The following is a 13,160-nucleotide window of genomic DNA, read 5'->3' on the forward strand; positions in this document are numbered from 1 at the left end:
GCAACCTTGGGGTGATCCAACACCCTCGGCTGGAGCCCTGGTTATTCTGGCTGGCTGTTTTCTCACTATGGAGAAAAATGGGTTTTGGGGAGCCACTGCCTCTTGAGTTGGAGCCACTCCCTTTTTGTCTTTAGATGACTGGGCTGTGGCCCTGCACCTGAGGTAGCCTGGCTGCCAAGAGTCCTAGAATATTGAGCTGATGCCTCTGACTCTGGTCTCCTGCGTGCAGGTCTTGACAGCCCCCTTCCCTGTGGATCATCTCCCAGCTCTCCCAAAACCTTAGCTTCCGGGAGACAAGAATGGGTCTCTGTACTCCCTGGCTGGCTGTCCCTTTTGCCACCAAAGCCAGCCAGTGGAGACAGAGCTGGCTTGTGGCAACACTAAACAACATTCTGCTGACAACAAACAAAAATTTAAATGCCAGTATGTTGCAAGGAAGCGATTAGAGCTGAACCTGTGTTGCTGCCAAAGTTTGAAATGTTGGGCTCTTTGCTAGGGATTGTGTTTTAGAGTTTGGTGGTTGGGAAGCAGACAAATGAGAAAAAATAGTTTTAAAACCAGGGGAATTAAAAAGGCAAGTAACTTCATTCACTGATTTTCCTAAGCGGTTAAAATAACTATGTAGCAGCTCCAAACCTTTTTTTGTATGTACACCTACAAATGAAAGAACACTTAGCCCTCTTACTTTCCTCAGTGTCACTGGGAAGGAAGAGACGGAGCTGCCTCTCTGGGGCAGTTTGTTTTTCTGCCTGAATGACTATGGGGCCAGAGCCATCCTTGTCCCCAGGTATGGTGGGGACAAGGGTAGAGACCTGTCCTGTTGCTGCTAGCGCAGGAGGAATGTGGTTGGTCAGAATTCGGCCAGCTCAGCCATGGAGACAGTGACAGATTCCTCCCAGGATCCCAACCCCAAGGAACACTTCCAGTTCCATGTCATCGTGCTAGGGGATGTGGCTGTGGGCAAGTCTTTGCTGCTGCGCTGCTTTGCTGACAGGTCGGGTGGAGGTCCTGGTGGGGCAGCCACCCCTAGCCCCACCATCAGTGTTGAGTTCTACAACCGGACTATCCTGATTCCCACCAGCAAGGCCAAGCTGCAGCGCTGGGACACAGCTGGTTCAGGTGAGGTGGGAATGTGGACCCCAGCAGCCCACTGAGTCATTCCCCCACCCTGGGGTGTTTGTAAATCCCTGTCTGGGTGTGCAGGGACAAGCAGCGATGGCTCACTGGGACGGTGATGTTTTAGGGGCCAGTGACACCTTGTGCTGAGCTTGCAGTGACACTGGAGCTGTTTAGGGGAGCAGCCAAGGGAGCAGGGCAAGGCGCTGGTTGCAGTGTGCTGGTGGGCTGGGGCTGGCAGGTTTTTCCCTGATTGCATCAGGCTGGAGCCAGGAGCACCTGGGAGTGGGAGAGAGGCTCAAATGGGGCACGAGGGACTGAAGAGCAAAGTGCTGTGGCTGGAGCTGGGCTCCCAGGCCCTCCTCTTCCCTGGGAACCTTTTGGGGATCCCAGGGTTGGTCCTGGTGCCCTGTTTCTGTCCAGTGCTGCCCCATCCCCACTGCAACCAAGGCTGGTGGGTGGACAATGGTACCACAGACTCCCTGAAAACCCACAGGTCTCCTCTGGAGCCTCCCAGTCTGGGGAGAGAGATGCTGAACAGAAAACAGGGATGTAAATAGCCAAGACAGGTCTCTCTTTCCCACTCCCGAGGTCCAATCTGTCACCCAAAAATCTCACAAGACCCATCTTAGGGTTGGTGTGAGAGCTTCCCAGTATCCTTTGAAACCCCTGCTGGGCATGCCCAGATCCATCACTAGGTCCTTCTACCGGAGTGCAGCAGGGGTGCTGCTGGTGTTTGACCTCACCAACTGGACATCTTTTGAGCACATCCCTGAGTGGTATCACGAGGCTGCAGGGGACCAGCCGCCTGCCTTTGTCCTGGTGGGACACAAGTGTGACCTGTTGGCTGAGCAAGCCATGTCGGGAGAGGAAGCCGGACACCTCACCACCAACCTGGGCATGGCCTTTGTGGAGACCTCAGCCCGCAGCAACTTCAACGTGGAGTTGGCCTTCCAGACACTGGCTGGGGGTATCCAGCAGGCACTGGGCTAGGGGATCCTTACCCAACACCAGGGATGTGATGGCATCAGGCTCATCCCCAACCAGAGTCACTGCCAGCCCCCAGCGGGGAAGGGAGCCCCAGGAGCACTGCCAGTGCTGATGGAGATGGGGGGACATGGGACCCCAACTTGTGGGGATGCTTCTCTCTCCACCTGGCACCTGCAGCCCTTGGGTGATTATGGAGTTTGGTCTCCCGCCTGGCTTGGATTAATTTCAAACCTAAATTTGGGAGGTCTGAAAAAATAATACTCTGCTGTAGGAGTGTTTTTAATAAACCTAAGATTTTTCCACAGTAAGTAAAGGCGGTACCAAGCAGTGCATCCCAAGCAGGGGCACAGCACTCAACTTATGGCATGGAGGATCTTCTGCTTTGGGGGGCATTGCTGGTGGGGCAACAGCTCCCCTTGTCTGGGACACTTTTCAGGGTGTCGTGTTCATGGGGAAATGGGAGCAGGCAGCCCTGAGTGCTTCCAGCTGGATGGAGCCAAAATAAAAGGGACAAAGGGGCCCCGCAGCACCAATGGTGCTGGGAACGCCTCCTGGGTGGAGGAGCTCCCTGCCTGCCTGAACATGCTCCTGCTGCGGGGGTGGCAGTTCCTGGCAGCCGGCAGAGGCATCAATGGAGCCACAGTGGCAGTATCAGTTCCGGGTGATCATGCTGGGGGACTCGACAGTGGGGAAATCCTCGCTGCTGCAACGCTACACCGAGGGTGTCTTCCTGGACACTGTCAATGAGACGGTGGGGGTGGATTTCTACGTCCAATTTGTGGAGCTGGAGCCGGGGCTTCCAGTGAAGCTGCAGTTCTGGGACACAGCCGGCCAGGAGAGGTTCAGGTGGGTCCATGGTGTGGTGGAGATGGGTGTCCCCCTCCAGATTTGGGGTGGGGTGTTGCGATTCCAAGCCCAGGGAGGAGGTCCTTGATGTGGCTGTGCTCCCACTTGTCCCTTTGGGTGAGGAACCACCATGCAAAAACCCAAAGGCAAGGGAAAGAAGCCCTTGGGACTGTCTTGTAAGCCCTAGCTCAAGCTCTAAAGGGGGTACTGTACTCCCCCAAAAACCTCCCTGCCACACCAGCTGTAGAGGGGCTGGGGAACAGCTGGGAGCCCACTGGGTGCTGGGCAAAACATCTTCCTCAGCTCAACTGCTAGGAGCCTTCACACCTCACTGTGGAGCTGTCTCCACCACCAGCCAGCTTTGGAGAAGTGGCTGCAGGGGATGGGAGAGGGGCAGATCTAGGTTTGCAGGAATGGGAGAGTTGCAAGACTGTAGCAGCAGAGATGGGAAAGTATTGGGGACATGGAAGCAGGGACAGAATAGTTCCAGGACCGTGACAACAGGAGGGCAGAGCCCTTGGGACATGGTTGAAGACATAGGGGCACTTGGGGGCTGTGCTTGCAGGAGACAGATGAGCTTTGGTGGCTGAGCAGGGACAGCTGCCCCTGGAGCTCTTAGTGACACAGCAAAAAGCTGGTTCTCGTTACTCTCATGGTGCTTTGAACACAAGGTGCTGCTTGCAAGAGCGTCCGAGCCAGGGCCACTCTGCAGGCAGGGAACATGCTGCCTGAGGTACCAAAGGGAACCCCGTGGGCCACTCACCCCCCCGCTCTTGGCACCCCAGGTCTGTGACTCGCTCCTACTACCGCAACTCGGCTGGGGGGATGCTGCTCTTTGACCTCACCAACCGTGCATCTTTTGAGAGCATCCGGCGATGGCACCGGGAAGTGACTGACACGATCCAGCCCTTCCGCATGGTCTTCCTGCTGGTGGGGCACAAGAGTGACCTGGCTGGTCAGCGCCAGGTGGGCCAGAGGGAGGCAGAGAAGTTGGCAGCATCACTGGGTGTCCAGTACGTGGAGACCTCAGCCAAAGATGCTTCCAATGTAGTCCAGGCTTTCCAGATGCTGACGGTGGCCATTTACCAAGCACTGCAGACAGGGCAGTTGGTGGCCACTGAGGCGTGGGATGGGGTGAAGAGCAGCAGCCCACTGCAGGTGCTGCCCAAGGCTCAGGCATTGGAGGAAGAAAAGTGGAAGAGATGCTCGTGCTAGAGCTGGGGACACTGGCAAGGCAGGGACATGCTGGGCTCAGGAGGGGAAGTGGATATGGAGCAGCCAGGCACAGCTAGGAGTGGCATGGCTGCATTAAATACCTCTGGTTACCCTCTGCCTGCCTGTGTGTTCCTGAGAAAGAGGAAGCGCATTGGAAGTGTGAAGTCCCCCGGTGGGACTTCACAGGCCTGCAGAGGTCAGTGTCACCCTCTCCCCGCCCTAAATTCTTTATGCTTTCCCACGTAGAATTAAAAGTGAAAAATTTATCATGGAACTCAGATGTTGAATCTGCCACTCTGGCTGAGTACATGCCTAATTGAGTCCAGAGGAAAAAAATCCACATACAATTCTGGGGAAATGCCCACTTTCCCTTTTAGATAAATCTCCATACAATACAATTTGCAAAATACCCCTCTGTACAAGGCTGCAGAAAGGAGCTCCCCAGGCTCCTCATCCCAGTGATGAGGAATGATCCTGGGATGGTCCTGGAATCACTTCACCCATCCTGGTATCCCCTGCAAGTACCAGGAGCCCCCAGAGAGCTGGACAGGGAGGATGAGCCAGCTCTGCTGCAGGAGCCTCCCTATAATGCATGAGTTTGCAGTGCTGTAAACTCCTTCATCCCCACACCAGCCTGTCCCCCCCCACCCCCAGCTTCCCTGAGGTCTGAGCAGAGGAGCAGGAAAAGGCAGGGCATGTGGCCTTTTCAATGTTCAGGCACAGACAGAATCAGGGGGACCTTGACTTCCTGCCCTGTCACAACATCCCCCTCCCAACAGTCCAAATATTCCAGCAACTGGGAAGGGACTCACTCTGGGCTGGAGGTCAGGAGGAAAGTGATCTGGCCACCCTGACTGGCAGGTGAGGAACTGGCCAAATCCTTGTGGTCTAGAAAGGTCTGGAGGGGAAACCTCAGGAAGAGCAGCTGAAGGCACTTGGTTTGTTTACCCTGGAGGAAACAGACTCACCAGCATCTGCAGCTCCTCTCATGGGACACCTCGGATCTCTGCTCCCTGTGACACAGCTGAAGCTGTGTCAGGGGAGGAATAGATTGTATATTAGGAAACAGCTTTTACCCCAGAGGGTGTTCAGGCACTGACCAGGCTCCCCAGGGAATAGGCATGGCCCCAAGGCTGCCACAGCTCCAGAGAGCATTGGACAACACTCTCAGGCATAGGGTGGGATTAGTAGGGTGTCCTGGGCAGGCCAGGAGCTGGACTCAATAATCCTTGGGGATCTTTTCCAGTTCAGAATATTGCACAATTCTGTTCCCTGTAAGCTCTCAGGAGATCTCCCACAGAACAGCACCACACACAGAGCTGAGGTGACAGGGACCCTGCCCCTGCCATCCCTTGTGCAATGCTGCCTGAAGAGCACAAGCCTGTGCCGGCAGCTGAGAATAATTTCTTTATTCATGAAAAACAAATGTAAGTATTTATATAAACACTGACATTACAAAGTACTGGAGTAGGTAGGGGCAGGAAGGAGGACACAAAAACCTCTACAGATGCTTCTAATACTGTCCCACACGATCAAATGCTTTGTCCCTTGGATAATCACTTGTACAATTAACCACTTTCAAGTCACAAATAAGTCTCTGTTTGAGATATGTCACACTCTGAGGAGGAACAAGGAACAGGGCATAGAATGTATTTGGCAGGTCTCCTCATCAAGTCAAGATATTGCTGCACCATTAATAAAAAATAGATGCTTCTCTGTAAAGCATTAAAAAAAATATCCCACAGGTGACATTGTGGAGGCTTCAGTGGAGAGGCAGGTATCCCAGACTGCACTGGTGGTGTCTCTGGCTCTGCCCAGGAGCTATTTCTTGGTAGTTTTGCGGATCAGTGCCATTCTCTGCAATAAGAGAGGGAAAACCACTGGAAGATGAGCAGCTCAGAGCAGGTGACTGCACAACCACCCACCGCAGGAACAAGGCATCCCAGGTACTCCCAGGATGCTGCCTGACTTGCTTCCACACAAGTCTTTCAGGTCTGATTGAATCTTAATGGGGTCCCAGGCTGAAGTCAGAGAAGGAAGTGTCTGTGCTGCTCCACTTGGCACCCTGGGGCAGTGGAATCAAACACCATCTCAAGGCCCTCCTCTCTGCCCAGTGGGAGCTGCAGTATCACCCATGAACCCACTGCAGGGCAGCTCCTTCTAGGCTCTGACCATGGCTTAAAAAGCAGTTGCCCAATGCAGTGTATTTAAAGGTGTATCAGTCCCTTTGCACAGAGATGGAGTTGCCAGGGGCAGCTGAGAAGTGCTTGTGTGCAAATCCCAGTTGATCTTAACCTTCCCAAGCCCTTCAGCACCAAGATGCTGCTGCTTCTCTTTGGGCAAAGCCAACACAGCTGAGATGACACAGCAACCTCAACCCTCTGCACAAACTTTGGTCAGGAAGCTTTGGAAGTAATTTCCAGCCTGAACCACTTGAAAGAGACCACAAATTCAGTGTCAGGAGGCCATGACCACTATCCCCATATCAGCCTTCCATATGATTCTTGGTGTTGTGACGACTTCTTACCTGTTTGTGAGCTTCTGTAGTGCAGGCTTTTTTGTAGGGCCTGATTTCTTCAGAACCAAAGCCTGGGATCCACATGTTCCACTGACGTTCTGGAATTCACAGAATGGTTTCAGTTGGAAGAGACATTAAAGCTCATCCAGTTCCAAATCCTTGCCATGGGCAGAGATGCATTATCTGTTCACAGGCATCACAGCACTGCCGCTGTGCGCTGACTCCAGGAGGACCTGAGAGATGGGGGTAGAGGGGGAAAATCCAGATAGAAGTCACTCACCAAGGTGCAACTGGACATCTTTCACTTCCAGGGTGTTGGACTTGCGGTGCCGCGCAAGCTGGCAGGCAGCTGTCACCACACTCTCAATGAAGTCATCGGCAATCTGTAGCAGCATCTGTGGTGGAACAAGGGCAGCAACCACCCTGGTCAGTACTGAGCAGCTGAAATGATGTGGGAAGATGAAAACAAGACCTCAGAAGCTCGTATTTAGAATTACAGGATGTCCTGACTTGGGGAGGGGCCCATGAGGATCATCCAGGCCGACTCCTGGCTCTGTACACCCAGAAATCCCCATCTTGTGCCTGAGAGCATTATCCAAATGCTCCTTGAGTCTGGTGGCCTGGAGAGCTGGCATTGCCTGGGGAGTCTGTTCAATGCCCAGTCACCCTCTGGGGGAAGAACCTTTCCCTGATCTTGAGCCTGACCCTGCTTCTGCCTTCCCTGAGTCCTGTCCCTGGTCACAGGGAGCAAAGATCAGAGCTGCTGCTCAGGAGGAGCTGCAGCCTCAACTGAGCTCTGCTCTCAATCCTCTCTGCTCCAGCTGAACACACCCTCAACCACTCCTCCTGTGGCCCCTCCTGATCCTTCCCCATCTTCAGAGTCTCCTTTGGGTGCCCTTTAATAGTTTTAGATCCTTCTTAAATTGTGGTGTCCAAAATTCCACTCAAAGGAATGGATTTCATACGTGTTTGCTGCAATTGCAATTGCTGTTTTAAAAGCCTTTTTGGGACTGGGATGCACAAAACCAAGGATGGCTGAAGGCTGCATGGGAGGAAAACAAGTGTTAAATGAACCAATGCTCCCTCCTTGGAAAAAGGGCCACTGATATGTGACAAATCCCAAATGAACTCTTTCAGCAGTCCCTTCCATGGGTTGGAACCTACTTCTTCCACATCTTCATCCAGCTGCTCATTCGGATCCACCTCACGCACCAGGTCCTGCAATTTCTTCTTGGTTAAAACCTGAGTGTGTGGGAGGAGAGGAAGGATTTACTGTCCTGCTCCAGCACAGAAGCTGCCCATGGAGCACAACCACAACCACCTCCTCCCCTGTGCCCCCAGGGCTGAGTCACACTGTTGGCACAGTGTATCAGCTCAGGAATGATGGAGACAAGAAATAGCAGGCATTGAGGAAAGATTTTCAAGCACCAATGGTTGCTCTGGACAGCAACTGGAGTGCAACTGCCAGGATAAATCTTTCCAGCACTAAAATGCTGCTGGCAAGGAGTGGAAAGGCAAAACTACAAGTGTTAAGATGCAGACAGCAAGTACAATCAGCATATCAGTGACTAAAGTTGTGCTCAAAGCACAAGGAAAGCTTCTCCATGGCTCTAGCACTTATTAGCTTTAGTGTTTCACAAAACAGAGTTGTGGGTGTGCTGGGTTATTTCAGGGCAGTCATATGTGGCAGGAGCAGAAACCACACTGGGCTGAAAAACAGGATACCGAGTCTTAAAAGATATGGATGGAACTTGTCAGCCTGGTTGGGTAAACCAGACACAGATGGGAAATACCTGCCCTTCCTCATTCCTTCTTTGCTGTGGCTGTTTTGTGCTGGGGTCTAGTGCACTTCCCAAGAGTCCGAGTGCCAGCAAAGCCATCAGGGAACAATGCCAGGGCATTCCCTAGGCAGCAGTTTTATGCACATCAAAGGCTCCCTGCCAGGTTGCGTTGGAAGGGACCTTAAAGCTCATCCCATTCTATCTCCTGGCATGGGCAGGGACACCTTCCACTACCCCAGGCTGCTCCAAGCCCTGTCCAACCTGGCCTTGGACACTCTCAGGGACGGTGCAGCCACAGCTTCTCTGGGCAACCTGCACCTCACCAGCCATTTCTCTTCATACTTCTCCCACCTAAACCTCATATAAAAATAACTTCCCCTGTCACACCCCAATATACAATTTCCTAAGGCTGAAAAAATCTCTAAATGTACAGCATCCAATCCCCAGCCAGCCAGGAAGCATCTGGGGGAGAGGAACTCAGCGGGGAAGTCTTGCTCACTCAGTAACTGATACTTTAATAAACATTATATTTCTGTTAGTGATTTAAAGAAGGTAAATGAAGCCACAGGCAAGTCTGTGATGCTTTTGATGCCTGAGCATCATCCCTGTTGTCCCAGTGTCAGGGATGGAATTACCTGGTTGCTTTCAGGACTGAGCCGCCCTCCTCCGCTGGGTGTTCCTGGCATTTTTGCCACAGTGGTGCTGTTGGCCATGGAGCTCTGCGGGGGGGTGCTGGCTGGTTCCGGTTTAATCGAGGAGAAGTTGGAGAGGTTGATCAAGGTAGAAGGGCCAAACTGGTTCATAATCTGTTGGGCTTTAGCTTTTAGATCATAAAGTTTGTCTAGGTCTCGCTTCTTCTTGGGGTTGTGGGGATCCAAACAAATCAACTGGAAAGGGAGGGGATAGCAAATAGAAGGAACTCAGCAGGGTGAACAGGTCTTTGTCCAGAGAAAACTGCAGTGTTCTGACAGGGCCTGGAGTTTATAGATCAGGAATCTCTGCTCACAGCATTTAGGAAGAAGTGATGCTTAGTAGCAAAGAAAACCTTCCCTGGTGTATGGAAAAAAGTTTTCCAGCTGCACAGTGTCTGCATGCTGGTGAAGAGCAGCAGTGACCTACCTGTTGGGAAAGGTGAGAAAGGAAAAGCTTGCAAATATGGCTGCCTGGCAAGAGATACTAAAAATATAAAACCTGTGAGTGAAATAGAAATGAAAGCTAGTTTTGAGATGTAGGTATGCCAGGCAGGAAGACAGCAATTAGCTGGTGATGGGTTAGAAGGTAGTAAACAAAGGAGCTTGAGGAAGTAGCCCCCAAAGGTACCCGGGAAAAGGTAGGTAAGAAAAGTAGTCTTTAGAATTTAGAACACAGAATTATATGGTAATATAGTAGTTCTCATAGGCTGTATGCAAAGTTTGTAGGTTTTGTGTCACACCAATTGGTCTATGTAAATCAGAACATTCAACACAAAAGGATGTGTAAATCATAACATTCAACACAATGTATTGCAACAAGGACCTTGCTCTCTTATCTTACCCCCTCAGCTTTCCTCTCTGACATTGCCCTTACTTTACTCTCTTACCTTAGCTTTTACCTCTTCCCCTTAGCCTTCTCTCCCACATCCCTTACCTCTCACTCTTACCTCCTCCTCTTAGCTCTTACTTCTTACCCCCCCCCCCCACTCCCTATGGAGTTTCCCTGCAGCCAAGGCTGGGGGCTGTAAGCAGGCCCTGTTACCCACGACCCTTGCAATAAAACCATGTGTTTCTGTAAGGGTCTCAGGTTTGCAGAGTTCCCTCTCCCTGCTGTCCACGGATACTCTTCACACCTACCCACCCATCCATCCCTTGAGCTGAACCCCGCCCCCCCTCCCCCTCACCCCCAGCTGTCCTGAACCTATTTTCCACAAAGAACAGATCACTCAGAACAGATTGAACTGCAGGACAGGGCTCGTTCCTGCTGCAGCAGCATGGAATTCGTCATCTCCACAACCCAGAGCTCTGGAGAGAAGGCAGCACACAGCCTCCCTGGGGTCTCCACAGAGTGGAGGTCTTGTTTTTGGCAGCATCACGCTCACAGCCTGGCCTGCAGTGACCCCTCCATCTGGAATTGACAACATCGGTTCATTTTGGGTTCTGCAAGCACAATCTGGTGCTCAGAGGGGGAGAAACACGTATGTGCCCACACCTGCCGCTTGTTTCTCCCACACTGGACAAGTGACGGCCACAGGAAACAGAGTGGGATTTATGGAGCTCCCAATGGTGAACCACAAGTGAACTGTGTGGTTACACAGATCCTGCAGGTGCTGAAGTTACTCAGGTTGTTGGTCATGGGGTGAACCTTGACTGGCACCTCCTCTCTTTCTGCTCTAAGCCCTAGGCTCAGTGAAGTTTTGCTCTGTCTTCATTGCTCCGTGACAGGAAATTCATCCAAACTCCACACCTTCCACTACCAACAACCACCATGGGCAGTAATGATGGTCTATCACAGGTAAAGAGATTTTAAGGAGTGGTTTGATGGCAAAGCCTCTCGTGGTGGGGCCAGAGATGGCTGAGAAGCCGGGGCTGAACTCATGAAAAAAGTTTGCTTAACCAACTTTACGTTACATTCACACACAGTGTCTGCTCCCTGATCTACAAATAGACATTTCCCTTCATCAAAGGTTAGTTTTGATTAGTTTGAATTAATTAATATCAAAACCCACACAAGAAAGCACATGGGAGAATTTGGAAGCTTTAGTGCTTCACTCCAATGCATGCTCATGAACTTGTAGACGTTGAGCCCTTTGAGGGGAATTTAAAGCCCTGACATCCTTCTGCAATGCCCCCAGCAAATTTCCATTAATTCCATTTTAATTGAATTAACGATGGAAAATCATCATGCTCATATCCTAAACCCCTCAGCTGGCACTTCTGGCTGAGGAGTCCAGCACAAGATGGAGAGGGATCTTCAGTCTTGGTTTTAGCTGGGGTTGACCTCAGGCTGTTCACTCCACACCTCACTTCACAGATCCACAAAGCAGGAATTCCTACCCACTATGCAGTGAAGGAAGTACTTAAATCCTCAGATTTCAGACAAAGCCCCTTGGACTAAAGAAGCACTTTAGCAGCATAAAGTCGTTCTGTTCATTTATTCACAGATCTTAGTACACCCTTCGCATGCCACTAAGATCCATGAACACAAAACTCATGGGAGGAACAGATTCACAGGGTAAATCCTACATGCCAGCTCCATTTACTTACAGCTATCTGAGTATCTAGATCTTTAATTACATCAGCAACTGCTGTGAGCCCAGTGAGTGCAGAAGCCACAGCCCACACCCTTCCCAGAACGTCACCAGTCAGTTACATACTCTAGCGTCCTCCTCTTCCACATAACTCTCATTCCTACAAAAACACTAGATACTTTTTGTATCACCCATTTTACGTAAGATGGTTAGAGGAAACAGTTTCACAAGCTGTCCTCACTACAATGCCACAGATTTCTTTACCAAAAAAGACCACACAGTTGCTGCTGCAGAGGACAAGCATCCTGCAGGATTCTGAACAAAAACATGGCCAAACTCCCTTTTTCTGCCAGGAAACAGAGCATCCTGGTACCTGCTGATGTCCAGGTAAACCCAGACCCTCACAGCAGCAGCTACCTCCAGGGCAGGAGGAGGTTTGCGTGCTGCAATCAGCAACATGACTTGTTCAGCTCTGGGACAGCACAGCATTAGAGCCATAACTAAAATCCACGTGAATGACAAACAGTGCATTCCCTGGAATACTCAGGGGGCTCCCACTTCCATTAACCATAGAGATTTTCACCAAATATCTAAACACAATCATGGAATCTCAGAATGGTTGGGATGGGAAGAAACTTTTAACTCATCTCATTCCATCCCTTCCCACGGGCAGGGACACCTTCCACTGTCCCAGCTGGCTACAAGCGCCGTCCAACCTGGCCTTGTGCACTTCCACGGACGAAGCAGCCAAAGCTTCTCTGAGCAACCTGTGCCAGGGTTGCTCACCCTCACAGGGAGGAGCTCCTTCCCAATATCCGATCCATCCCTGCTCTCCGGCAGTGGGAAGCCATTCCCCGTGTCCTGTCCCTCCAGGTCTTTGCCCCCAGTCCCTCTTCAGCTCTCCCAAAGCCTCTTTAGACACTGGAAGGGGCTTTGAGTCTCCCCGAAGCCCTCTCCAGGCTGAACATGCCCAGCTTATAGCGCTCACCAGCCCCACGGAAACCGCCGGGATGGGAATGAATCCCCCTCCCAGTGTAGAACATCCCCGCCGAGAGTCGCGGGGCAGAACGAACGTTACCGACCGCCACAAGGAGCGACGCGGCGCCTACTCTTGTGCTCCCTCCCGGATTTGCAACACCGGTGTGGAACCCCCCCAGGTGCTCCGCGCAGCCCCTTCGAGACCCCCATACCTCCCCATGACCCGCGAGGACGCCGAAGCCCCCCTGCCACCGCCGAGCTCCCTCCGCCGCCCGCCGACACCCGGCAGCGCTTCCGCTTCCGGCCGCCTCCGCGGCCAATGGAAAGCGAGCCTCCTGCGCGGGCGCGCATCACCGCCAATCAGGAGCAAGTCGGCCTGCGCGCGCATGCGCGCCATGGCGCTCCAGCCAAAGGCTCTCCTCCTCCCCGCGCTTCTCCAGGGAAGAGACGTGCCCAGCATGCCCCGCGCGATTTGCATAACCGTGGTCGGCTA

The 13,160-nt window shown here is 52.2% G+C and overlaps 3 protein-coding genes across 3 annotated transcripts; 2 read left to right on the top strand and 1 right to left on the bottom strand.

Moving 5' to 3' along the window:
• Positions 1–872: 872 nt before the first annotated feature.
• Positions 873–2,109, top strand: LOC136371295 (ras-related protein Rab-42-like). Its single transcript, XM_066335323.1, has 2 exons — positions 873–1,124; positions 1,771–2,109. Exons 1-2 carry the CDS (start codon positions 873–875, stop codon positions 2,107–2,109), a joined length of 591 nt encoding a protein of 196 aa, XP_066191420.1.
• Positions 2,110–2,737: 628 nt separating this feature from the next.
• LOC136371178 (ras-related protein Rab-39B-like) lies at positions 2,738–4,660 on the top strand. Its single transcript, XM_066335084.1, has 2 exons — positions 2,738–2,952; positions 3,738–4,660. Exons 1-2 carry the CDS (start codon positions 2,738–2,740, stop codon positions 4,165–4,167), a joined length of 645 nt encoding a protein of 214 aa, XP_066191181.1. The 3' UTR covers positions 4,168–4,660.
• A 901-nt stretch (positions 4,661–5,561) lies between these two features.
• On the bottom strand, positions 5,562–12,991 carry TAF12 (TATA-box binding protein associated factor 12). Its single transcript, XM_066335284.1, has 6 exons — positions 12,880–12,991; positions 9,102–9,353; positions 7,850–7,927; positions 6,966–7,080; positions 6,695–6,783; positions 5,562–6,024 (listed from the first exon to the last, which is right to left on the bottom strand). The coding sequence occupies exons 2-6, from the start codon at positions 9,267–9,269 to the stop codon at positions 5,989–5,991; spliced, it is 486 nt and encodes a 161-aa protein (XP_066191381.1). The 5' UTR covers positions 9,270–9,353; positions 12,880–12,991; the 3' UTR covers positions 5,562–5,988.
• Between the last annotated feature and the right edge of the window lie 169 nt (positions 12,992–13,160).

Source organism: Sylvia atricapilla, chromosome 24 (genome assembly GCF_009819655.1).
Source record: "Sylvia atricapilla isolate bSylAtr1 chromosome 24, bSylAtr1.pri, whole genome shotgun sequence".
Taxonomy (NCBI): domain Eukaryota; kingdom Metazoa; phylum Chordata; class Aves; order Passeriformes; family Sylviidae; genus Sylvia; species Sylvia atricapilla.

Coding starts and splice junctions, on each gene's coding strand:
- TAF12 (XM_066335284.1), bottom strand. CDS start 9,269: ATGAACCAGTTTGGCCCTTCTACCTTGATCAACCTCTCCAACTTCTCC. Junction 6,784..6,965: donor AGATGTCCAGTTGCACCTTG/GTGAGTGACTTC, acceptor TGTGAATTCCAG/AACGTCAGTGGAACATGTGG. Junction 6,025..6,694: donor CTACAGAAGCTCACAAACAG/GTAAGAAGTCGT, acceptor CTCTTATTGCAG/AGAATGGCACTGATCCGCAA.
- LOC136371178 (XM_066335084.1), top strand. CDS start 2,738: ATGGAGCCACAGTGGCAGTATCAGTTCCGGGTGATCATGCTGGGGGAC. Junction 2,953..3,737: donor GCCGGCCAGGAGAGGTTCAG/GTGGGTCCATGG, acceptor TTGGCACCCCAG/GTCTGTGACTCGCTCCTACT.
- LOC136371295 (XM_066335323.1), top strand. CDS start 873: ATGGAGACAGTGACAGATTCCTCCCAGGATCCCAACCCCAAGGAACAC. Junction 1,125..1,770: donor ACACAGCTGGTTCAGGTGAG/GTGGGAATGTGG, acceptor AGAGCTTCCCAG/TATCCTTTGAAACCCCTGCT.